Here is a 25,196-nt window from a genome sequence, read left to right on the forward strand (position 1 = left end):
GACACTGGGAGTCACACTGGGCACAGTGAGAGCCACACTGGGAGCACTGGGGGGGGACTGGGAGTCACACTGGGCACAGTGAGAGCCACACTGGGAGCACTGGGGGGGGACTGGGGCAGGATCTCTGCAGCTGGCAGCTGTGGGGCACTCCAGACCCCCTTGGGGGCCTTTCTCTGCTGCTCCCAAGGCCACTCCAGGCCTCTTTGGAGGCCTCACGTGGGAGCCCTGCAGGGGTCAGAGCCTCCTGCGGCCGAGGCCTGCCCACAGCGAGCATGGAGGCCTGGGAGCACTTCTGCCCTGCAAGGACAGAGCCCTTGGAGGACTTCGGTCCAGGCTGAGCCTCAGTACCAGCAGAGCCCTTGGAGGACTTCGGTCCAGGCTGAGCCTCAGTACCAGCAGAGCCCTTGGAGCACTTCCGGTCCAGGCAGCGCCTCAGTACCAGCAGAGCCCTTGGAGCACTTCCGGTCCAGGCTGAGCCTCAGTACCAGCAGAGCCCTTGGAGCACTTCGGTCCAGGCTGAGCCTCAGTAACCACAGAGCCCTTGGAGCACTTCCGGTCCAGGCAGCGCCTCAGTACCAGCAGAGCCCTTGGAGCACTTCCGGTCCAGGCTGAGCCTCAGTACCAGCAGAGCCCTTGGAGCACTTCCGGTCCAGGCAGCGCCTCAGTACCAGCAGAGCCCTTGGAGCACTTCCGGTCCAGGCTGAGCCTCAGTACCAGCAGAGCCCTTGGAGCACTTCCGGTCCAGGCTGAGCCTCAGTGCCAGCAGAGCCCTTGGAGCACTTCCGGTCCAGGCTGAGCCTCAGTACCAGCAGAGCCCTTGGAGCACTTCCGGTCCAGGCAGAGCCTCAGTGCCAGCAGAGCCCTTGGAGCACTTCCGGTCCAGGCAGAGCCTCAGTGCCAGCAGAGCCCTTGGAGCACTTCCGGTCCGCGCCCGCAGCGCCCAGGGAGCACTTCCGGTCCAGGCAGAGCCTCAGTACCAGCAGAGCCCTTGGAGCACTTCCGGTCCAGGCAGAGCCTCAGTACCAGCAGAGCCCTTGGAGCACTTCCGGTCCAGGCAGAGCCTCAGTACCAGCAGAGCCCTTGGAGCACTTCCGGTCCAGGCAGAGCCTCAGTAACCACAGAGCCCTTGGAGCACTTCCGGTCCAGGCAGAGCCTCAGTACCAGCAGAGCCCTTGGAGCACTTCCGGTCCAGGCTGAGCCTCAGTGCCAGCAGAGCCCTTGGAGCACTTCCGGTCCGCGCCCGCAGCGCCCAGGGAGCACTTCCGGCCCCCGCGGCATGCAGCGGCCGCAGGCAGTCTCCGGTCCGGGGCCGGCCGCCCCCAGCCTGTGCCGGGAGCTGTGGGGGCGCCGCGAGGCCGCTCGGTACCGGGGGGGGGCCCCGCGGCAGCCTCCTGCGAGAGCAAACCCCCGGGAGCGGCACCGGCTCCGCCCTGCGCAGGGCCCTGGAGGTGGGGGGCGGGGGGGGGGGGGGTCATGGGAGGGGGCTGGGAGGTCAGCGGGGGGCTGGTGAGTCCCCGTGGGGCGCTGGGGGGACGCTGGGGGGCTGCTGGGGGTGGGAAATGGGGCGGGGGGGCTGGCAGTGGGGGGGCTGGGAGGGGCAATGGGGCCCGGGTGAGGCTTTGGAGGGGACTGGGGGGGGACTGGGGGGGGCTGGGTGGGGACTGGGGGGATGCTGGGAGGGGACTGGGGGGATGCTGGGGGGTCGATGGGGTCCCGGGGGAGGCTTTGGAGGGGACTGGGGGGGGCTGGGGGGGGACTGGGGGGATGCTGGGAGGGGACTGGGGGGGCTGGGAGGTCGATGCGGTCCCGGGGGAGGCTTTTGTGGTACTGAGAGGGTACCAGGAGGTCAGGGGGGTCCTGGCAAAGCTTACTGGGGGGGCCTTGGAGCTTACTGGGGAACAGTGGGAGGCTGCTGGGGTGCTGTGGGTGGGAAATGGGGGCGGGGGGGCTGGCAATGGGGGGGCTGGGAGGCTACTGGGGGTGCTGGGAGGAGCAATGGGGTCCGGGTGAGGCTTTGGAGGGGACTGGGGGGATGCTGGGAGGGGACTGGGGGGATGCTGGGAGGGGACTGGGGGGATGCTGGGAGGTCGATGGGGTCCCGGGGGAGGCTTTTGGGGCACCGAGAGGGTACCAGGAGGTCAGGGGGGGTCCTGGCAAAGCTTACTGGGGGGGCCTAGGAGCTTACTGGGGAACAGTGGGAGGCTGCTGGGAGCTTACTGCGAACCCCCCCCAGGAGCTGCTGCTGCCCCAGGGCTACCCTGAGAGCGTCTCTGGGGACTACCTCCAGTACCAGTGCTGGGACAGCCTGCAGGTGACCTGGGAGCGCCGGGCAGGGGCTGGGCAGGGGCTGGGCAGGGGCTGGGGGGGACTGGGGAGGAGCTGGGGGGGACTGGGGGCGGACTGGGAGGGAGTGGGAGGGGGCTGGGCGGGGCTGGGAGGGGGCTGAGGTGGGCCTGTGATGCTTACTGCTCCGTCCCGCTGTGCCCTGGGCAGGCCCTGAGCAGCTCCCTGAGCGGGGCGCTGGGCACCAGAGCTGTGCTGCAGGCTGTGGGCGTTGGGGACGGAGCTGCCACTGCCACCGGAGCCACCCTGGGCTGGCTGCTGAGGGGTAGGCACCAGCACAGACCAGCACAGACCAGCATCAACCAGGCAGAGCCCCACACCGCCCAGGCTGGACCCACACCTTCCCAGGTTGCCCCCAGTATAGACCAGGAGGGACCAGTATGGACCAGTTAGAGTCCCAAAATCACCCAGGTTGGACCCAAAATCGCCCAGATTGGACCCAAAATCACCCAGATTGGACCCAAAATCACCCAGGCTGGACCCAAAATCACCCAGGTTGGACCCAAAATCACCCAGGTTGGACCCTGACCATCCCAGTTTGCTCCCAGTATAGACCAGGAGGGACCAGTATGGACCAGTTAGAGTCCCAAATCACCCAGGTTGGACCCAAAATCACCCAGGTTGGACCCAGACCATCCCAGTTTGCTCCCAGTCTCTCCCAGTTTGGCCCCAAACCCACCCAGTCTCTCCCAGTTTGCTCCCAGTCTGGACCAGTTAGGCCCCAAAGCCTCCCAGTTTGGCCCCAAAATCCCCCAGTTTGCTCCCAGCCCCTCCCAGTTAGGCCACAGTCCCCTCCCAGCCCCTCCCAGTTAGGCTGCAGTCCCCTCCCAGCCCCTCCCAGTTAGGCTGCAGTCCCCTCCCAGCCCCTCCCAGTTTGCTTCCAGTCCCTCCCAGTCTGACCCAAACTTTGCCTGCAGATGGAGTTGGGATTGTGACCAGGATCAGCTTCGCCTGGCTGCAGGGGTAGGGACTGGGAGCAAACTGGGAGGGGACTGGGAGGGACTGGGAAGGACTGGGAGAGACTGGGAGGGGACTGGGAAGGACTGGGAGCAAACTGGGAGGGAGTGGGAAGGACTGGGAGGGGACTGGGAGAGACTGGGAGGGGGCTCTGAGCCTTACTGGGAGTCACTGGTTCTTGCTGGGAACACTGGGAGGGGGCAGTGGACCTCACTAGGAGCTCCAGGCTGCCACTGGGGGCAGCACTGCTCCTTACTGGGAGACCTCCATTGGTTTTCTCTCTCCCCCCAGGAGCCGCCTGGACTGCGAGGCAAAGCAGTGGCGGTGAGCCCCGCCCACTTCTGGCCCCACCTACTTCTGGCCCCGCCCATGCCCACTTCGGACCACATCCCCCCCCCCCAAACCACACCCACTTCGGGTCAAAACCAATGTCCCTCCCTAAACCCTGGCCCCATCCTGTCTCACCCCAGTTTGACCCCAAAATCCTCTTTTTTTACCCCAAAATCCTTTTCCCCTAAATCCTCCTTTCCCCGATCCAAATCCTCCATTTTCACACCAAACTGACCCCAAAATCCTCCTTTCCCCCCCCAAATTCTCCTTTCCCCCCCCAAATTCTCCTTTCCCCCCCAAATCCTCTTTTCCCCCCCCAAATCCTCCATTTTCACATCAAACTGACCCCAAATCCTCCTTTTTCACCCCAAAGTGACCCAAAATCCTCCTTTTCCCCCCCCCAAAATCCTCCTTTTCCACCCCAAACCCTTTTCTCCTTCTCCCTCTCCTCTCTCTTGCCCCACCCCTTGCCCCGCCCCCCGCTCCCATGCCCCGCCCCCGCCGTCGGCGCCGTCCCAGCGGCGGCGCCTGAGGCCCCGCCCCTTCCGGCGCGCGCAGGCTGGCGGCCGACGTGCTCAATGACGTGGCGCTCGTGCTGGAGCTGCTGGCCCCCGCGCTGGCCGCGCGCCGCCCTCCCCCTGCTGACGCTGGCGGCGACCACCAAGGTGAGGCCACGCCCCCCCCCCCCTCCGCCGGGCTTGGCCACGCCTCCCGGGAACGCCCCCTGGAGCCGCTGCGTGCGGGGAGGGGAGGGGGCAGGAGAGGCTGGGGGGGATGGGGGGCGCTGGGGTAACACTGGGGGGCACAGGGGGCAGAGGGGTGATACTGGGGGGCACTGGGGTGATACTGGGAGGCACTGGGGTGATACTGGGGGGCACAGGGGGCACAGGGGTGATACTGGGGCGCACAGGGGTGATACTGGGGGGCACTGGGGTGATACTGGGGGCACTGGGGTGATACTGGGATGATACTGGGGGGCACTGGAGTGATACTGGGGGCTCTGGGGTGATACTGGGGTGATACTGGGGGGCACTGGGGTGATACTGGGGGCTCTGGGGTGATACTGGGGTGATACTGGGGGGCACTGGGGTGATACTGGGGGCACTGGGGTGATACTGGGGTGATACTGGGGGGCACTGGAGTGATACTGGGGGCACTGGGGTGATACTGGGGTGATACTGGGGGGCACTGGGGTGATACTGGGGTGATACTGGGGGGCACTGGAGTGATACTGGGGGCACTGGGGTGATACTGGGGTGATACTGGGGGGCACTGGAGTGATACTGGGGGCACTGGGGTGATACTGGGGGGCATTGGGGTGATACTGGGATGATACTGGGGGGCACTGGGGGCCACAGGGGGCACTGGGGTGATACTGAGAAGCAGTAGGATGATACTGGGGGCTACTGGGAATCAGTGGGAATGCTGAAGGAGAGTGGGGTGGTGCAGCTGGTCCGTGCTGGCCCCTGCTGGTCCGTGCTGGCCCCTGCTGGTCCATGCTGGCCCATGCTAGCCCCTGCTGGTCCATGCTGGCCCATGCTGGCCCATGCTAGCCCCTGCTGGTCCATGCTGGCCCATGCTGGTCCATGCTGGTCCATGCTGGTCCGTGCTGGTCCGTGCTGGCCCATGCTGGTCCGTGCTGGTCCATGCTGGCCTGTCTTGGCGCCTGCAGTGCATCGTGGGAGTGGCAGGCGGTGCCACCAGGGCAGCTCTGGCTCTGCACCAGGCCCGGAGGGACAACGTGGCTGACGTGGCCGCCAAGGACGGCAGCCAGGTGAGGAACGGGGAGGGGACTGGGAGGGACTGGGAGGGCAACTGGAAGCACTGGGAGAGGGCTGCTGGTGCTGTACTGGCCCTGACTGGTGACTTACTGGCCATGGCTGGTGCCCTGCTGGTGCCCTGCTGGTGCCCTGCTGGTGCCCTGCTGGCTCCTATTGGTCTGTACTGGTTCTGGCTGACTCTTGACTGGTCCATACTGGTGCAGGAGACGCTGGTGAATGGGGCAGGACTGCTGCTGGCCCTGCTGCTGCTGCCCCTGTTGGATGGGAGGCCCTGGTGAGGGCGGGGCCTGGGGGAAGGGGTGGGGCTCGGGGGTGGGATTTGTAGGGAGGGGTGGAGCCTGGGGCAGGGTCTAAGGGGAAGGGGTGGGGCTAAAGGGAAAGGGGTGGAGCTTGGGGCAGGGTTAAAGGGAAAGGGGCGGAGCCTGGAGGGGCTGGGGAGGATTTGGGGCTGGGTTGGGACCGAGTTTGGGTCAGTTTTGGTTGATTTTGGGGCATCTTGGGCTGATTTTGCTTCCTTTTGAGCTGGGTTGGGTTTCTTTGAATTCATTTTGATCTCTTTTGGAGCTGACTTGGGGTTACTTTGGGTCTCTTTTGGTTCATTTTGGGCTGATTTGGGTCTCTTTTGGTGCATTTTGGGTCTCTTTTGGTGCATTTTGGGTCCATTTGGGTCTCTTTTGGTGCATTTTGGGTCCATTTGGGTCTCTTTTGGTGCATTTTGGGTCCATCTGGGTCTCTTTTGGTGCATTTTGGGTTCATTTGGGTCTCTTTTGGTGCATTTTGGGTCCATCTGGGTCTCTTTTGATGCATTTTGGGTCCATCTGGGTCTCTTTTGGTGCATTTTGGGTTCATTTGGGTCCCTTTTGGTGCATTTTGGGTCCATTTGGGTCTCTTTTGGTTCATTTTGGGTCGATTTGGGTCTCTTTTGGTTCATTTTGGGTTCATTTGGGTCTTTTGGTGCATTTTGGGTCAATTTGGTCTCTTTTGGTTCATTTTGGGCTGATTTGGGTCTCTTTTGGTGCATTTTGGGCTCCTGCTGTCCCCCCTAGGCTGACCTGGGCCGCGGTGCTTCTGCTCCTGGCCACTCACCTCGGGGCCAACCTGGCTGCGGTCAGAGCCCTGCGGCTGCGGACCCTCAACCGGCCCCGCCTCCGCCTCTCATTGGCCACTGCGCTGAGAGGCGGGGCCTGGCGCGGGGGCGGGGCCACCTTCCAAGTCCCCTCCCCTGACTATGTCAACCCCAGGGAGCCTCTGCTGCCTGGTGAGCTGCCGCCAGGGGGCGCCAGGGGGACACTGAGAGAGCCTCCCAGTCCTGTCCCCCCCAGTCCCCCCCAGTGCCTCCCAACCCCTCACCCAGTCCCACCCAGTCCCCCCCCCAGTCCTGTCCCAGTGCCTCCCAGTCCCCTCCCAGTCCCCCCCCAAGTGCCTCCCAGTCCCCCTCCCCAGTCCCCCTCCCAGTCCCCCCCAGTCCTGTCCCAGTGCCTCCCAGTCCCCCTCCCCAGTCCCCTCCCAGTCCCCTCCCAGTGCCTCCCAGTCCCCCTCCCCAGTCCCCTCCCAGTCCCCCCCCAGTGCCTCCCAGTCCCCCTCCCCAGTCCCCTCCCAGTCCCCTCCCAGTGCCTCCCAGTCCCCCTCCCCAGTCCCCTCCCAGTCCCCCCCCAGTGCCTCCCAGTCCCCCTCCCCAGTCCCCCTCCCAATCCCCTACCCAGTCCCCACCCAGTTCCCCCCCAGTGCCCCCCAGTCCCCCCACCCAATTCCCCTCCCAGTCCCCCCCAGTCCTGTTCCAGTGCCTCCCAGTCCCCACCCAATCCACTCCCAGTCCCCCTCCCAGCCCCCACCCAGTCCCCACTCAGTCCCCCCCCAGTTCCCCCCCAATCCCCCCCCCAATCCCCCACCCACTCCCCACCCACTCCCCCCCAGCCCCCCCCAGCCTCCCCCCTGCCTCCTGCAGGTTCCAGCTCTCGCCTGAAGCTCCACCTGGGAGCTCCTCTCCACCGCTTGGTCTCCAGGTGAGGGCAGCCCAGGAGCTGCTCCTGGTCCATGCTGGGAGGCACTGGGATGATGCTGGGAGATGCTGGAGATGCTACTGGTCCATACTGGTCCCCTCTTGGTGTGTGTGTGTGTCCCCCCCACCCCAGTGAGGCTGAGCTGAGGAAGGCTCTGGAGAGCAGCCCCAAAGACTACATCATAGTGCTGAGACCCAGCGAGGGTACTGGGAGGGACTGGGATGGATGGGGAGGGGACTGGGAAGGGACTGGGATGGATGGGGAGGGACTGGGATGGATTGGGAGGGGACTGGGATAGATTGGGAGGGAACTGGGAGGGACTGGGATGGATTGGGAGGGACTGGGATGGGACTGGGTGGGAACTGGGATGGATTGGGAGGGAACTGGGAGGGACTGGGAGTGCCTGGGAGGGGATTGGGAGGGACTGGGATGGATTGGGAGGGGATTGGGAGGGGACTGGGAGGGACTGGGAGGGATTGGGAGGGACTGGGAGGGATTGGGAGGAGACTGGGAGGGGATTGGGAGGATGCTGAAGGATACTGGGAGGGCCTGGGAGGCACTGGGGATGCTCCTGGGAGGCACTGGGGATGCTCCTGGGAGGCACTGGGGATGCTCCTGGTGCCTACTGTTGCTCACTGGGGCGCCCCCTGCAGGCTGGGTGGGGGTGGGGCTGCGGCGTGGGGCCCCCCCTGACGCCTCCCTGCGAGGCTGCTCCCAGGCCCTGCTGCTGGAGGAGCTGCTGGGACCAGACCTGCCCACAGGCTCCAGACTGGGAGCCCAGCTGGGGGCGCTGCAGAGGAGGCTGAAGGCCTGTGGTGAGCACGGGGAGGGGCTGGGGAGGGACTGGGAGGAACTGGGAGGGGGCTGGGAGAAGATTGGGGGTCCCTGGGCACTGTTTTAGGGTCCCTGGGGTAACTCTGGGGCTCCTTGGAAGCCATTTGAGGGTCCCCTGGAGGCCATTCTGGGGTCCTGGGGGACAGCTTTGGGGTCCTGGGGGACGACTTTGGGGTCCTGGGGGACAGCTTCGGGGTCCCCTCATGTCCTGCCCCTCTCTTTCTGCCTCCCCAGCTCCTGGCTCCGTGCCCTGGGGGGCGGTGGCCGAAAGCTCGCGGCTGTGGGAGAGGCTGGGCCCAGCCCTCCTGGAGGGTAGGTGTGGGGTCACCCGGGGTCACATGGGGTCACATGGGGTCACATGGGGTCACCCAAAGTCATAAGAGGCTGCCAAGGGCCATGGAGGTCACCCAAGGTCAGGAGGGGTCACCTATGGTCATGGAGGTCACCCAAGGTCAGGAGGGGACACCAAGGGTCATTGAGGTCACCTAAGTTCATGAGTGGCCACCAAGGGTCATTGAGATCAGCCAAGGTCAGGAGGGGTCACCTATGGTCATGGAGGTCACCTAAGTTCATGAGTGGCCACCAAGGGTCATGGAGGTCACCCAAGGTCAGGAGGGGACACCAAGGGTCATTGAGGTCACCTAAGGTCAGGAGGGGGTCACCTAATATCACTGGGGGTCAGCCAAGGTTATAGAGGTCACCAGGGGTCACTGAGGTCACCCAAGGTCATGAGGAGTCACCTAAGGTCACACAGGCCCCAAGGGTCAGGGAGGTCATGTAAGGTCATGGAGGTCACCCCAGGTCAGGCAGGGTCACCTAAGGTCACATGGGGTTAGCCAAGGTCATAAGAGGTCACCAAGGGCCACTGAGGTCAGCAGAGGTCATGGAGGTCCCCTGGGGGTCCCCTGCCCCCCCCCCCACCCCCCCCACTGACGTCACTTCCTCCCCCCCCAGGGCTGGCAGCTGCTGGTTGGCAGACAGAGAGACCCCTGCTGGCTGCTGACCAATGGGAGCTCGAGTGGGAGGAGCCTTGATGACAGGCCCCTCCCCTCTCCACACCCCCATCACCTGATTGGTCCGGGTGGATGGAAGGGGAGGAGCCAAAGGTGGACATTGATTGGGGGGGGGGGAAGGGCAATAAAGAGCCTGGATTGGGGCAGTTTGGGTGAGATTGGGGCAGTTTGGGGCAGTTTGGGTGAGTTTGGGGCAGTTTGGGTGAGTTTGGGGCAGTTTGGGTGAGTTTGGGGCAGTTTGGGTGAGTTTGGCCAATTTTAGATCATTTTGGGGGGCCAGGGGCTGGTTTGGGTGAATTTGGGGCACTTTGAGTCAGTTTGGGCTATTTTAGGCATTTGGGGTGAATTTGAGCCATTTTGGGGCACTTGGGGATGAATTTGGTGCAGTTTGGGGCATTTTGAGGGGATCTGGGTGATTTGGGGCAATTTTGGGTGATTTTGGGGCACTTGAGGTGATTTTGAGCCTATGTGTGCATTTTGGGTGAGTTTTGGCCACTTTGGGTCAATTCTGGGTGGATTTGGGCAACTTGAGGCCATTTTGGGTGGATTTAAGGCATTTTGGGGACACTTTGAGGCAGTTTGGGTGGGTCTGGGACATTTTGGTGCCACTTTGATTGGATTTCAGCAGTTTTAATCCATTTTGGGTGAACTGGAGGCAGTTTGGGTGGCTGTGGCCTTTTGGGGACATTTTGGGCTATTTTAGGTCCTTTTGGGGGCACCTCTGGGATGTTCTGGGCTCAGTTTGGGGCATTTTGGGTCCTTTCAGGCTGATTTGGGGCATTTTGGGTCCTTTCAGCCTCATTTTGGGGCCGTTTTGGACTCATTTGGGTCCTTTCATCTCACTTTTGCACCAATTTGGGTCATTTGGGGACCTTCCAGACTCGTTTTCAGCTCCTTTTGAGGCAATTTGGGCTCATTTTGGGTCCTTTCAGGCTGATTTTGGGACACCTTGAAGCATTCCAGGCTCATTTAGGGCATCTCAGGCTGATTTTTGACCATTTTGAGGCAACTTGGCCTCATTTTGAGCCATTTTTATTCTCATTTTCCCTTGTTTTGGGCAACTTGGACTCCCTTGGGATGTTTTGGCTTCATTTGAGGCCAGTTTGGGTCTTTTGGGGCTCTTTTGGACCTGTTCTAGGATACTTTGAGTCTTGTCAGGCTCAGTTTGGGGTCATTTTGGGGCAATTAAGGCTCATTTTGGGGCCATTTGATTCTCATTTTCCTTTGTCTGGGGCAATTTGGGCTCCTTGGGGATGTTCTGGGCTCGGCTGGGGGCACTTTGGGGCCTCTCAGTTTCATTTTGGGGCCTTCCAGGCTCATCCTGAAGCAATTGGAGGCTGATTTCTGAGCCACTTCTGCCTCTCTTCTCTTTATTCTGGGGTCCATCCCCGGGTGGGTTTGGCCTCCCCTGGCTCCCCTGGGTGCCCTTTGCCCATTTCTGGAGGATTTCAGCCCAGTCCCGGGGGTCCCTCAGGCGAAGTAGCCCCAGAGGAAGACAGCCACAGCCATCAGGAGCAGGGCGTTGAGGTTCACCACCCGGCTCCAGCGAGGGTCCTCGGGGGACGGGGCTGGGGGTGGGGCCTGCGCGGCAGCCACGCCCCCCTCTGCTGCAGGCTCTGCCCCTCCACCAATCGGATTTGGCCTCGGGCCGCCCGGCTCCGCCTCCACATCTGGGGGAGGGAGAGGGGGAGGAAGGTTCAGGTCCATAGGCACCAGGAAGCCTCTGAGGTGTGGCTGCAGGGTGGGGCCTGGGGGCCACCAGGAGGTCCAAGGGTGGCCCCAGGAGGTCCTTTGGATCCCCCCTGGCCACCAGGCTCCTCCATGGGCACCCCAACCCCCCTGAGATGTGGCTCCAGGGAGGTTCCTGGAGCTCTGGTTCCACTCTGACCACCCCAACCCCCCCTGAGATGTGGCTCCAAGGTGGGGCCTGAGGGGTCCTGGAGGCCATCAGGATGTCCAGGAGTGCCCCCAGAAGGTCCTTTGGGTCCCCCCTGGCCACCAGGCTCCTCCATGGGCACCAGGAAACTCCTGAGATGTGGCTCCAGGGAGGGACCTGAGGGGTCCTGGAGCTCCTGGGGGCCAAAAGGAGGTCCAAGGGTGGCCCCAGGAGGTCCTTTGGGTCCCCCCTGGCCACCAGGCTCCTCCATGGGCACCCCAACCCGCCTGAGATGTGGCTCCAAGGAGGTTCCTGGAGCTCTGGTTCCACTCTGACCACCCCAACCCCCCTGAGATGTGGCTCCAAGGAGGTTCCTGGAGCTCTGGTTCCACTCTGACCACCCCAACCCCCGCTGAGATGTGGCTCCAAGGTGGCTCCAGCAGGTTCCTGGAGCTCCTGGTGGGCCTCAGGAGGTCCCAGGGTGGCAGCTCCTGGTCCCTTAGGTCCTCCTCCACACCTTGGTGCTTACCCTGGAGCTGGACCTCCCCAGGTGCCTCCTTGGGGCCCTCCTGGCCCAGGTCTATCCGAGGCTCTGTGCTGTTGCGGAGGCTGAAGACCAAGCGGTGGAGCTGGGGACAACCAGAGGTGGTGGTGACCACCCCTGGGCCAGCAGAGGCCTGCCCATGGCCACCAGACTCCTCTGTGGCCACCACCAACCCCCTTGAGATGTGGCTCCAGGGGGTTCCTGGAGGTCTGGGACCTCTCTGGTCACCCCAACCCCCCCTGAGATGTGGCTCCAAGGTGGCTCCAGAAGGGTCCTGGTCCAGGAAGCCTCTGAGATGTGGCTCCAAGGAGGTTCCTGGAGCTCTGGAAGCCCTCAGGGACCACCCCAAGGAGGTCCAGGAGGTTGTCCCCACCACCCCCCCCCAGACTCACGTGGCACTGGGGGATGGGAGGGTAGCAGAAGGAGACCCCCAGGGTGATGGCTCCGGAGGCCAGGAACAGGAGGACAGCGAAGTGCAGGTAGTGGAGGCCACAGAGGACCTGGGGACAACCTCCTGGAGCTCCACAGCTTCCTGTCCCCAAGGCCACCTCCGGCACCAGGCGCAGGAGGCCCAGCCCCAGGCCCCCCAGCAGGCCCCAGAAGGCTCCCTGCAGGGGGAGGAAGCCTCTGAGATGTGGCTCCAGGGTGGTCCCCAGGAGGTTCCTGGACCTCTGCTTCCCTTCTGCCCACCAGCAACCCTCTGAGATGTGGCTCCAAGGAGGCTGCTGGAGCTCTGGGCCCACTCTGGTCACCCCAAACACTCCTGAGATGTGGCTCCAGAAGGTTCCTGGAGCTCTGGCTCCACAGTGGCCACCAGGAACCCCCCCTGAGATGTGGCTCCAAGGTGGAACCAGAAGGTTCCTGGAGCTCTGGCTCCATAGTGGCCACCAGGAACCCCCTGAGATGTGGCTCCAGAAGGTTCCTGGAGCTCTGGCTCCACAGTGGCCACCAGGAACCCCCCTGAGATGTGGCTCCAAGGTGGAACCAGAAGCTTCCTGGAGCTCTGGCTCCACAGTGGCCACCAGGAACCCCTCTGAGATGTGGCTCCAGAAGGTTCCTGGAGCTCTGGCTCCATAGTGGCCACCAGGAACCCCTCTGAGATGTGGCTCCAGAAGGTTCCTGGAGCTCTGGCTCCACAGTGGCCACCAGGAACCCCCTGAGATGTGGCTCCAAGGAGCGTCCTGGACCCTGGGGCCAGCAGGAGGGGGTTGTCCCCATGGGGTGGGGGTGGGAGGTTGCCCCCCCCCAGGGGTCACTCACAGGTTCGTTGACCCTGGGCACGAAGACAGCCAAGAAGAAGACAGCAGCCACCGGCGGCGCCAAGTAGCTGGCGACAGCCTGGATGTAGTCGAAGAGTTGTCCTCCGCGCGCTGCCTCCACCACCGGCAGCCAGGCCAGGCTCAGCCCCACCATGGCCACCACCCACAGCCTGCAGGGGGCAGCACCACCGAGGTCCACCCCAAGGACCTCCAACCCCAAGGAGGTCCAAGCCAAAGAAGTCCACTTTGGGCAGTGTGGCCTCCAGGAAGCCTCTGAGCTGCGGCTCCAAGGTGGCTCCAGAGGGTTCCTGGAGCTCCTGGGGGCCACGGGGAGCTCCGCAGCTGCCACCACTTGGTCCCTTGGGTCCTCCTGGGTTGTCCTTTCTGTGTCCCCCTCCACCCACTCCCCTCCCCCACCTGCCGGCCAGCAGCAGCTGCTTGGGGCCTGCCCTGGGCCTGAGCTTCTGGTAGACGTCCAGGGTGAAGAGGGCTCCGGCGCTGGCGAAGATGGAGGCCAAGGAGGACATCAGGGCGGCCAGGACCACGGCCAGCATCAGGCCCCGCAGCCCTGGGGGGGACACAGCCGTTAATAGGCGTTAATAAGGGGCTAATGGGCGAATCAATAGGTGCTAATAGGCGTTAATAAGGGGTTAATGGGCACTTCAATAGGAGTTAATAAGGAGCTAATAGGCGTTAATAAGGGGCTAATGGGCATTCAATAGGAGTTAATAAGGAGCTAATAGGCGTTAAGAAGGGGCTAAGGGGCGAATCAATAGGTGCTAATAGGCGTCAATAAGGAGCCAATGGGCATTCAATAGGCGTTAATAAGGAGCTAATAGGCGTTAATAAGGGGCTGATTGGTGAATCAATAGGTGCTAATAGGTGTTAATAAGGTGCTAATGGGCGAATCAATAGGTGCTAATAGGCGTTAATAAGGGGTTAATGGGCACTTCAATAGGAGTTAATAAGGAGCTAATAGGCGTTAATAAAGGGCTGATTGGCGAATCAATAGGTGCTAATAGGCATTAATAAGGGCCTAATGGGCATTCAATAGGAGTTAATAAGGAGCTAATAGGCGTTAATAAGGGGCTAATGGGCACTTCAATAGGAGTTAATAGGTACTAACAGGCGTTAATAAGGGGCTAATGGGCACTTCAATAGGAGTTAATAGGTACTAACAGGCGTTAATAAGGGGCTAATGGGCACTTCAATAGGAGTTAATAGGTACTAATAGGCGTTAATAAGGGGCCAATGGGCACTTCAATAGGAGTTAATAGGTACTAATAGGCGTTAATAAGGGGCTAATGGGCACTTCAATAGGCGCTAATAGGAGTTAAGGGGCTAATCACCAATTCTATAGGCGCTAATGGGAGCTAATAGGCATTAATAAGCGGCTAATGGGCGAATAAACAGGCGTTAACAACGAGCTAATGGGCACTCAATAGGCGCTAACAGGCTTTAATAAGGCCTAATGGGCACTTCAATAGGAGTTCACAGGCGCTACTAGGCGTTAATAAGGGGCTAATGGACGAATCAATAGGCGTTAATAATGAGCTAATGGGTGATTCAATAGGCTCTAATAGGCGTTAACAAGGGGCTAATGGGCGAATCAATAGGCGCTTATAAGCGTTAATAAGGAGCTAGTGGGTAAATCAATAGGCACTAATAGGCACTAATAGGCGTTAATAAGGAGCCAATGGGCACTTCAATAGCCGTTAATAAGGGGCTGATGGACGAATCAATAGGTGCTAATAGGCGTAAATAAGGAGCTAATCGGCAATTCTATAGGCGGTAATGGGAGATAATAGGCGTTATTAAGGGGCTAATGGGCGACTCAATAGACGCTACTAGGCGTTAATAAATGGCTAATGGGCGTATCAATAGGCGCTACTAGGCGTTAACAACGAGCTAATGGGCATTCAATAGGCGTTAATAAGGAGCTAATGGGCACTTAAATAGTAGCTAATAGGCGTTAATAAGGAGCTAGTGGATGAATCAATAGGTGCTAATAGTCGTTAACAAGGGGCTAATGGGCGAATCAACAGGCGTAATAAGCGTTAATAAGGAGCTAATGGGCACTTAAGTAGTAGCTAATAGGCGCTAATAGGCGTTAATAAGGGGCATATGGGCACTCCAGTGGGAGTTAATAGGCGTTAATAGTTGTTAATAAGGGGCTGATGGGCACTCCAATGGGAGTTAATGGGAGCTAATAGGCGTTAATAAAGAGCTAATGGGCACTTCAATAAGAGAGAGTAGAATAGACCAGACCAGACCATATTGGAAGAGAGCTTCGAGTTCCCCCAGCCCAAGCTCTCCCCCAGCACCATCTGATCAGCTCACCCCTGGCACCAAGCTCCCATCCCGTCCCTTCCTAACCACCTCCAGGGGTGGTGACTCCACACCGCCCCGGGCAGCACCCTGGGCAGCACCCTCGGTCTGCAGGCCCTGAATGAATCCAAGTGCCTCCATCCGGGCTGGACTGAACCCCCAGGCAAAGCAATGGGAAAGCCTCACAGCCCAAGTTGTTAAGGGGCTAATGGGCGAAGCAATAGGCGCTAATAGGCACTAATAGGCGTTAATGAGGAGCTAATGGGAACTTCAATAGAAGTTAATAGGCACTAATAGGCACTAATAGGCGTTAATGAGGAGCTAATGGGCACTTCAATAGGAGCTAATAGGCGTTATTAAGGAGCTAATGGGCACTTCAATAGGCGTTAATAAGGGGCTAATGGGCACTTCAATAGGAACTAATAGGCGTTATTAAGGGGATAAAGGGCCATTCAATAGGCGTTAATAGGCGTTAATAAGGGGCTAATGGGCAAATCAATAGGCGCTAATAGGCGTTATTAAGGAGCTAAAGGGCGACTCAATAGGCGCTAATAGGCGTTAATAAGGGGCTAATGGGCAAATCAATAGGCACTAATAGGCGTTATTAAGGAGCTAAAGGGCACTTCAATAGGAGTTATAAGGCGCTAATAGGCGTTATTAAGGGGATAAAGGGCGATTAAATAGGCGCTATTAGGCGTTAATAGGCGTTAATAGGCGCTAATAAGGGACTAATGGGCAAATCAATAGGCGGTAATAGGGGTTAATAGGCGTTATAAGGCGTTATTGGGCAAATCAGTAGGCACTAATAGGCGTTAATAAGGAGCTAAAGTGCACTTCAATAGGAGTTAATAGGCGCTAATAGGCGTTATTAAGGGGCTAATGGGCGAATCTATTGGCGCTAATAATCGTTAATAAGGATCCAATCGGCGAATGAATAGGCGCTAATAGGCACTAATAGGCGCTAATAAGTGGCTAAAGGGCACTTCAATAGGCGTTAATAAGGGGCTAATGGGCGATTCATTAGGCGCTATTAGGCGTTAAAAATTATCTAATTGGGAATCAATAGACGCTAATAGACTCTAATAGGCCTTAATAAGGAGTTAATGAACACTTCAATAGGCACTAATAGGCATTAATAGGTGTTAATTAGGAACAAATGGGCGCTTCAATAGGATTTAATAGGTGCTAATGGGAGCTAATCGAGATTTAATAGGGGTAATAGGCATTTATGAGAGGCTAGTGGGAGATTTAGTAGGCATTAATAAACGTTAATTAGGACCTAATGGCAATTAATAGGTATCTATGAGGCATTAATAGCCATTAATTACGAGCAGATGGCAATGAATAGGAGTTAGTAACCATTAATTACCATCTGGTGACAATAGGTATCTAATAGACACTGATGGCCGTTAATAAGTAGTTAATAGCAATTAATAGCTATTAAATAGCTGTTAATAGTCTCTAATTCCCTTTTATAATGGTAATTGCCATCTAATAATAATTAATTGCCTTTAATGGCTTCTAATCCCCTCTAATAGTCATTAATAACCCTTTATTAGCTTCTAATTACCTCTTGGAAGCCTCCAAGCTCTCCATCACTCCTAATAATTCATTAATCGCCCCTAATAACCCCCTAATTAATCCCTAGTAATGCTGTAATTAACCTGATAACTCCCTAATAACTCTCTAATTTCCCTAATAACACCTTAGTAATCCTCTAATTTCCTTAATAATCCCCTAATCACTTCCTAATTACCCCCTAATAACCTCCTAATTTCCCTAATAATCTCTTAATAACCCTCTAATAACTCCCTAATGTCCCCTAATCATCTTCTGCCCTGCCCCTGATGAGGGCTAACGAGCAGCTGATCACCTACCGGGGGGCAGCAGGGTCACCACCAGCCGCGGGTAGGCGACGTTGGAGCAGCCTGCGGGGGTGCCACAGGCCCGGCGGCAGTGCTGGGCGTCTGCGCACCCAACCACCTCTGGGGGGCGCCAGAGAAAGAGGGAAAAGGGTCAGGGCCCATACCAGTGTCCTCCTCAGTACCTCCCAGTCCCATTCCAGTGTCCTCCCCAGTGCCTCCCAGTCAATCCCAGTGGCTCCCAGTGGCTCCCAGTCCCATTCCAGTGCCTCCCAGTGGCTCCCAGTTAATCCCAGCGGCTTCCAGTGCTCCTCCAGGTGCCTCAGAAGTGCCCTGCAGGCTCCCTGGGGGTGCCCAGGGGGTGCCCACCCGGGAAGAGGACCCTGGCGGCCATGCCAGGCAGCACCATCAGGAACATTGGGAGGACCTTCAGGTAGCCGCAGACGACGCAGCCTGCACGGACGTGGCACAGGGAGCGGCCGGCCAGGCAGCGCTGCACGATCACCTGCAGCAGGAAGCACCAGTAAGCACCAGCACGGACCAGTATGGGCCACTATGGGCCACTATGGGTCAATAGGGACCAGTATGGGCCACTGTGGGTCAGTAGGGAACAGTAGGGACCAGTATGGATCTATAGGGACCAGTAGGGATCAATAGGGAACAGAAGGGAACAGTATGGGCCACTGTGGGTCAATAGGGACCAATAGGGAACAGTAAGGACCAGTAGGGACCAGTATGGGCCACTGTGGATCAATAGGGACCATTAGGGACCAGTAGGGAACAGTATGGGCCACTATGGGTCAATAGGGACCAGTAGGGACCAGCACGGGCCACTATGGGTCAATAGGGACCAGTATGGACCAGTAGGGAACAGTATGGGCCACTGTGGGTAAATAGGGACCAGTAGGGACCAGTAGGAGCCAGTATGGGCCACTGTGGGTCAATAGGGACCAGCAGGGAGCAGTATGGAGCAGTACAGAGTAGTGAGGGCCAGTACAGAGCATATGGACCAGTAAGGGTCAAGAGTGACCAGCAGGGACCAGTAAGGATCAGGATGGACCAGGACAGACCAGGAAGGCTTGGGGGGAAGGTCTAGACCAGTCCCTCCCAGTCCCCCCCAGTCCCTTCCCAGTCCCTCCCAGTCCCTCCCAGTCCCCTCCCAGTCCCCTCCAATCCCTTCCCAGTCCTTCCCAGTCCCTCCCAGTCCCCTCCCAGTCCCCTCCCAGTCCCCTCCAATCCCTTCCCAGTCCTTCCCAGTCCCTCCCAATCCCCTCCCAGTCCCCTCCACCCCCCAGTGCCTCAGCCTCACCTGGTCTGTACACCAGTACCAGGCCGAGATGATTCCCAGCCCCAGCAGCAGCCCAGGCCAGGGCAGGTCGCCGGTGCTGGGATGCCTCAGGAGGTGGAAGGCGTCCGGCCGAGGCCTCCCGCAGGGCCCTGTCAGGTTCTGGGGGGTGGCCAGGGGGTAGCGCTGCACCAGCCCCTCGTAGCCCCCCACGGCCCCCAGGGCTGCGGGGCCAAACCAGGACGGAGCAGTAAGGACCAGCAGGGACCAGCAGGGGGCACAGGGAGGAGCAAGAAGCACTCCCAGGGGTCCTCAAGGCTCTTCTCAGTGCTCCCAGCAGGGGCCAGAGGCACTCTGAGCTCCCCACGCTGACCCCAACGCCAGCAGGGACCAGCAGGGGGCACAGGGAGGAGCTCAAAGCACTCCCAGGGGTCCTAAATCCTCTTCCCAGTATGGACCAACATGGGGAGCCTGAATCCCTCCCAGTCCCTCCCAATCCCTCCCAATCTCCTCCCAGTCCCTCCCAGTCTCCTCCCAGTCCCTCCCAGTCCCTCCCAATCTCCTCCCAGTCCCTCCCAGTCTCCTCCCAATCTCCTCCCAGTCCCTCCCAGTACCTCCCAGTCCCTCCCAGTCCCCTCCCAGTCCCTCCCAATCTCCTCCCAGTCTCCTCCCAATCCCCTCCCGGTCCCCTTCCAATCCCCTCCCAGTCTCCTCCCAGTCCCTCCCAGTCCCCTCCCAGTTCCCTCCCAGCCCCTCCCCGTCCCCTCCCAGTCTCCTCCCAATCTCCTCCCAGTCCCTCCCAGTCCCCTCCCAGTCCCCTCCCAGTCCCCTCCCAGTCCCTCCCAGTACCTCCCAGCCCCTTCCAATCCCCTCCCAGTCCCCTTCCAGTTCCCTCCCAGCCCCTCCCAGTCCCCTCCCAGTCTCCTCCCAATCTCCTCCCAGTCCCTCCCAGTACCTCCCAGCCCCTCCCAGTCCCCCTCCCAGTCTCCTCCCAATCTCCTCCCAGTCCCTCCCAGTACCTCCCAGTCCCTCCCAGTCCCCTCCCAGCCCCTCCCAGCCCCACCATATGCAGCCAGCACTGAGGCTCCAGCGACGATGATGAAGGTCTGGAGCAGGTCAGCGAACATCAGAGCAGCCAAGCCCCCTGCACCAGCACGGACCAGAATGAAGCCAGCGCTCCCAGTACGGGACCAGTGTGAGCCCAGCCCCTCCCAGCCCCACCCAACCCCTCCCAGTCCCCACCCAGTCCCTCCCAGTCCCTCTCAGTCCCTCCCAATCCCCTCCCATTCCCTCCCAGTCCCCACCCTACCCCACCCAACCCCTTCCAGCCTCTCCCAGCCCCACCCAGCCCCTCCCAGCCTCTCCCAGCCCCACCCAGCCCCGCCCAGCCCCTCCCAGTCCCCACCTTACCCCTCCCAGCCCCTCCCAACCCCTCCCAGCCCCTCCCAGCCCCTCCCAGTCCCCACCTTACCCCTCCCAGCCCCTCCCAACCCCTCCCAGACCCTCCCAGCCCCTCCCAGCCCCACCCAGCCCCTCCCAGCCCCACCCAGCCCCTCCCAGACCCTCCCAGCCCCTCCCAGCCCCACCCAGCCCCTCCCAGCCCCTCCCAACCCCTCCCAGCCCCACCCAGCCCCTCCCAGCCCCTCCCAGCCCCTCCCAGCCTAACCAGTCACGGTGTAAATCGCTGTCACCCCCAGCAGGGCTCCCACCGAGGCGTAGAGGTTCCAGCCCAGAGCCTCCTGGATGAAGATGGCTCCGGAGTACATATCCACCTGTGGGGCACCCATGGAGCACCTGGGGGGCGCCTGTGGGGCACAGGCAGCACCCCCATACACCCCCCCGGCCCTAGAGATCCCCCAGCCCCTAGAGATCCCCTCCAGAACCTATAGATTCCTACAGACCCATAGAGATCCCTTTAGATCCCTCCCAGCCCTTATAGATCCCTAGAGACCCCTACAGATCCCTGTAGATCCCTCCCGCCCCCCTGGAGCAGCTATAGGGCACAAGCACACACACCCCATACCCTCCCCTGGCCCTAGAGATCCCCCAGCCCCTAGAGATCTCCTCTGGACCCTATAGGTTCCTACAGTCCCATAGAGATCCCTCCCAGCACCTAGAGATCCCCTTTGGACACTATAGATCCCTACAGACTCCTAGAGATCCCTTTAGATCCCTGTAGATCCCTCCTGGCTATAGGGCACAGGCACCACCCCATACCCCAGCCCAGCCCCTACAGATCCCCTCTGGACCCTATAGGTTCTCTCTACCCCCCCTAGCGCCCTCTAGAGGTCCTCTGTAGCTCCCCGCCAGCACCTCTGTAGGTCCTCTCCTTGCCCCCAGTGCCCCTTGCAGGCCCCCCGCAGCGCCCCCTGCAGGCCCCGTACTGAGATCTTGGTGGAGATGTAGAGCACCAGGCTGAGCAGGGCCAGGTAGAGGCGGATCCGGGACCCCCCGAAGCGCAGCCCCAGGTACTCCGGCATGGTGCTGACCTGTGGGGCACTGGGATGGACTGGGAGGGACTGGGAGGGACTGGGAGGGGCTGGGAGGGGATTGGGAGGGGCTGGGAGGGGCTGGGAGGGGCTGGGGGCACACCGGGAGCTGCCTCACCCCTGCTCTCATGTAGATAGGGACAAAGATCCATCCCAGCAGCAGCACAATGAACATCCCCTGGGGGCGGGGCCAAAAAGCTGATTGGCCGAGGGCAGCAGCAGTAGGCGGGGCCACGCCGGAGCGCGACCCCAGAAGGGGGTGGGGCTTGAGCTGGGTGGAGGCAAAGGGAGGGGAGGGGAAGGGAAGGGGGAGGGTCTGCGGTTGAGGAGGAAGGGTCTAGAGGGGATCCGTGGGGAATCTAGAGGGGATCTATGGGGATCTGTAGGTGCTCATAGGGGATCTGTAGGGGTCTCTAGAGGATCTGTAGGGATCTATAGGGGTCTATAGGGGATCTATAGGGATCTGTAGGGATCTATAGGGATCTGTGAGGGTCTATAGGGGATCTGTAGGGATCTATAGGGTACCTATAGGGGATCTATAGGGGTCTCTATGGGATTTGTAGGGATCTATAGGGGATCTACAGGGATTTATAGGGGATCTATAGGGTTCTATGGGGGATCTGTGGGGCTCTAAAGGGGTCTCTATGGGATATGTAGGGATCTATAGGGGATCTATAGAGGATTTGTAGGGATCTATAAGGAATGTATAGGGGTCTGCAGAGGATCTATAGGGGATCAATCAGGGTTCTACAGGGATCTCTAGGAGTCCATAGGGGATCTCTAGCTGCCTCTAGGGGTCTGTAGGGATCGATAGGGAGCTATGGGGGGGGTCTAAAGGGAGCTACAGAGGTCTATATGGGTCTGTAGGGGATCTATAGGGTATGTCTAGGGGATCTCTCCATGGGGTGTCCATGGGGTGCACCCATAGGGGCCCAGGCCTCACACTCCACTCGAAGCCTCCCACGGCGATGCCTCCTGCGGCCCCGGTCCCGGCCAGGCCGACGAAGTGCCCAGAGCCAATGTTGCTGGCGAAGAGAGAGGCTCCCACCTGGGGGCAGCGTGTGGGGCACCCGTGGGGCACCCGTGGGGCACCCACAGAGCACCCACAGAGCACCCACAGAGCACCTAAGCAGCAGCTATGGAGCTCCTATAGAGCAGCTATAGAGCACCTAGGGAGCAGAGCACCTAAGGGTCTCCTATAGAGCTCCTACAGCCACCCATAGGGACCCAGAGGGGACCCCCAGTCACCCATAGGGACCTGTATGGACCATAGGCACTGAGAGCAGAGCCTATAGCGACCTCTAGGGACCCAGAGCCACCCACAGCAGCACCCATAGCCACCTCTGGGGACCCATAGCAGCACCTATAGGCACCCATAGCCACCTCTAGGCACCCAGAGCAACCCACAGCAGCACCTATAGGCACCCATAGCCACCTCTGGGGACCCATAGCCACCCACAGCAGTGCCTATAGGCACCCATAGCCACCTCTGGGGACCCACAGCAGCACCTATAGGCACCCATAGCCACCCATAGCAGCACCTATAGGCACCCATAGCCACCTCTAGGGACCTATAGCCACCCATGGCAGCACCTATAGGCTCCTATAGGGAGCCATACCCCTCCCTAGCAGCTCCTATAGGCACCCATAGCCACCTCTAGGGACCCATAGCCACCTCTAGGGACCCATAGCCACCCATAGCAGTGCCTATAGGCACCCATAGCCACCTCTAGGGACCCATAGCAGTGCCTATAGGCACCCATAGCCACTTCTAGGGACCCATAGCCACCCATAGCAGTGCCTATAGGCACCCATAGCCACTTCTAGGGACCCATAGCCACCCATAGCAGTGCCTATAGGCACCCATAGCCACCTCTAGGCACCCAGAGCCACCCATAGCAGCACCTATAGGCACCCATAGGGACTCATAGCAGTTCCTATAGGCACCCATAGCCACCTCTAGGGACCTATAGCCACCCATGGCAGCACCTATAGGCTCCTATAGGGAGCCATACCCCTCCCTAGCAGCTCCTATAGGCACCCATAGCCACCTCTAGGGACCCATAGCCACCCATAGCAGTTCCTATAGGCACCCATAGCCACCTATAGGGACCTATAGCCACCTATAGATCACTTATAGGCACCTACAGACCCCCACAGCCACCCAGAGCTGCCCCACAGGTCACCTATGGGGACCTAGAGCTGCCCTTATGGCAACCCATAAGGAACCCACAGCCTCCTATAGGAACCTATGGAGACCTGGAGGGACCCATAGCCACCCACAGGGATCTATAGGGACCCACAAGTACCTCTAGGGCCCCATAGCACTCCCTGTAGGGGACCCATAGCCACCCATAGGAACCTACAGGGAACCAGTGTGGCTCCCAGTTTGGTTCCCAGTGCTTCCAGTTCCCTCCCAGTGCTCCCAGTTCACTCACTGGGCCCCAGGCCATGCTCCTCCCAGCCAGGAAGTAGCCACTGACGGTGCCGCGGCCACCACGGCGCAGGGACTGGGGACAGCAGCATGGACCAGTACAGACCAGTATGGACCAGTACAGACCAGCACGAAGCATTACAGACCAGTAGGGACCAGTATAAACCAGTATGGGACCAGTAAGGAGCAGCACAGGGGCTCCCAGTGCTCCCAGTCCAGCTCCCAGTGCTCCCAGTTTGGCTCCCAGTTCCCTCCCAGTGCTTTCCAGTTCATCTCTCAGTGCTCCCAGTTTGGCTCCCAGTGGCTCCCAGTCTGGTTCCCAGTACTCCCAGTCCGGCTCCCAGTGCTCCCAGTCCCCTCCCAGTGCTCCCAGTCTGGTTCCCAGTGCTCCCAGTCCCCTCCCAGTGCTCCCAGTTCCCTCCCAGTGCTCCCAGCCTGGCTCCCAGTGCTCCCAGTTTGGCTCCCAGTGCTCCCAGTTCCCTCCCAGTGCTCCCAGTCCCCTCCCAGTGCTCCCAGCCTGGCTCCCAGTGCTCCCAGTTTGGCTCCCAGTGCTCCCAGTTCCCTCCCAGTGCTCCCAGTCCGGCTCCCAGTGCTCCCAGTTTGGCTCCCAGTGCCCTCCTAGTGCTCCAAATCTGGCTCCCAGTGCTCCCAGTCCCCTCCCAGTGCTCCCAGTTCCCTCCCAGTGCTCCCAGTTTGGCTCCCAGTGCTCCCAGTCCCCTCCCAGTGCTCCCAGTTCCCTCCCAGCGCTCCCAGTTTGGCTCCCAGTGCTCCCAGTCCCCTCCCAGCCTGGCTCCATCGCAGCTCCCCCCCAGTCAGTCATTAACTTGCCCCCAGTTAATTAATTGGGGGCCCAGGGCCCAGCCCCAGGGGGTTCTGAGTAAAGATTAACTGGGGGGAGGGGAGGCTAGGGGGCAGCCTTGGGGGGGACTTGGGGGGCTGGGGGGGAATTAAGTGGTGAGGGTGGGGCAGGAGAGGCACTTAGGGGGCAGTTATGGGGCAGGAGGGGGACTTAGGGGGCAGAGGGCGCAGTTATGAAGCAGATATGGGGCAGGAGAGGCACTTAGGGAGCACGTGGGGGCAGCTATGGGGCAGGAGAGTCATCTATGGGGCAGAGGGGGCAGTTATGGGGCAGCTATGGGGCAGGAGAGGCACTTAGGGGCAGTTACAGGGCAGGAGGGGGATTTAGGGGGCAGAGGGGGCAGTTACGGAGCAGGAGAGGCACTTAGGGGGCAGTTATGGGGCAGGAGAGGCACTTGTGGGGCAGGGATGGGGCAGTTGGGGGTCACTCACCCACAGGCCTATGGCCAGAACCAGGCCGAAGTAGCCTCCGATGACCCCCAGGTCCCAGGGGTTGACAGCAGGTCCTCCCTGCCCCATAGAATCCAGCCCCACAGATCCCATCCCAGCAGATCCCAGCCCCACAGATCCCATCCCAGCAGATCCCAGCCCCACAGGCCCCTGCCCGACAGATCACAGCCCCACGGATCCCTGCCTCACGGATCCCTGCCCCACGGATCCCAGCCCAACAAGTGATCTCTCCCCACTGCCCCACAGGCTCTCTGGGGCAGGACAGCCCCCCAAGACGTCAGGGCCCTGCCCCCCAATTGGCTTCGCTTGGCTGCCCCACAGCTGACCCTGCTGGACTCTGCCCCACAGCTTCCTGCCCCCCCCCCCCCCCCAAGATCACTGCCCCATAGCTCCCAGTCCCACGGATTCCAGCCCCATAGCTCCCTGCCCCATAGGCCCTGCCCCACTGCCTCCCACTGCTGCTCCCTCGCTGCCCAAGCCGCTGGGGCTCTGCCGTTGCCCCTTTAAGACTCCCTGTGGGCCCCACCCCCAGCGGCGCCGCTTGAAGAGGAGA

General features: G+C 60.3%; 2 protein-coding genes across 4 annotated transcripts; one reads left to right on the forward strand and one right to left on the reverse strand.

Annotated features, from left to right (window-relative positions):
- The first annotated feature begins 272 nt into the window (after positions 1–272).
- RUSF1 (RUS family member 1) lies at positions 273–10,610 on the forward strand. The gene is given in 16 exon segments (XM_068168068.1): positions 273–327; positions 1,147–1,448; positions 2,234–2,311; positions 2,494–2,608; positions 3,261–3,306; positions 3,592–3,624; positions 4,189–4,246; positions 4,248–4,295; positions 5,303–5,404; positions 5,615–5,685; positions 6,458–6,669; positions 7,357–7,414; positions 7,544–7,614; positions 8,065–8,226; positions 8,480–8,557; positions 9,200–10,610. Coding segments are annotated over 16 exon segments (1,569 nt in total). The 3' UTR covers positions 9,280–10,610.
- On the reverse strand, positions 10,323–24,957 carry LOC137456575 (sodium/glucose cotransporter 2-like). Of its 3 annotated transcripts, XM_068168069.1 has the most exons (15): positions 24,626–24,957; positions 23,340–23,411; positions 21,845–21,949; positions 21,020–21,079; positions 20,797–20,901; positions 20,079–20,184; positions 19,476–19,556; positions 18,437–18,636; positions 17,497–17,632; positions 17,143–17,250; positions 13,355–13,505; positions 12,939–13,107; positions 12,071–12,286; positions 11,664–11,763; positions 10,323–10,928 (listed from the first exon to the last, which is right to left on the reverse strand). In XM_068168069.1, the coding sequence occupies exons 1-15, from the start codon at positions 24,764–24,766 to the stop codon at positions 10,729–10,731; spliced, it is 1,950 nt and encodes a 649-aa protein (XP_068024170.1). In that variant the 5' UTR covers positions 24,767–24,957; the 3' UTR covers positions 10,323–10,728. The 3 variants fall into 3 exon arrangements, with proteins under 3 accessions (XP_068024170.1, XP_068024172.1, XP_068024171.1); XM_068168071.1 differs by lacking the exon at positions 23,340–23,411; XM_068168070.1 differs by lacking the exon at positions 21,020–21,079 and having other exon boundaries at positions 24,626–24,956.
- Positions 24,958–25,196: the final 239 nt, after the last annotated feature.

This window comes from Melanerpes formicivorus, unplaced genomic scaffold, assembly GCF_026170545.1.
Source record: "Melanerpes formicivorus ecotype bairdi unplaced genomic scaffold, bMelFor1.0.p_v2 SCAF_130, whole genome shotgun sequence".
Classification (NCBI taxonomy): domain Eukaryota; kingdom Metazoa; phylum Chordata; class Aves; order Piciformes; family Picidae; genus Melanerpes; species Melanerpes formicivorus.

Excerpts from the sequence above, each read along its gene's own strand:
- LOC137456575 (XM_068168069.1), bottom strand. The coding sequence starts at position 24,766 with ATGGGATCTGTGGGGCTGGGATCTGCTGGGATGGGATCTGTGGGGCTG. Across the intron at positions 20,902-21,019 it reads CTATCTACATGAGAGCAGGG|GTCAGCACCATGCCGGAGTA; the intron begins GTGAGGCAGCTC and ends AGTGCCCCACAG. Across the intron at positions 12,287-12,938 it reads TGCCCAGGGTCAACGAACCT|GGAGCCTTCTGGGGCCTGCT; the intron begins GTGAGTGACCCC and ends CTCCCCCTGCAG.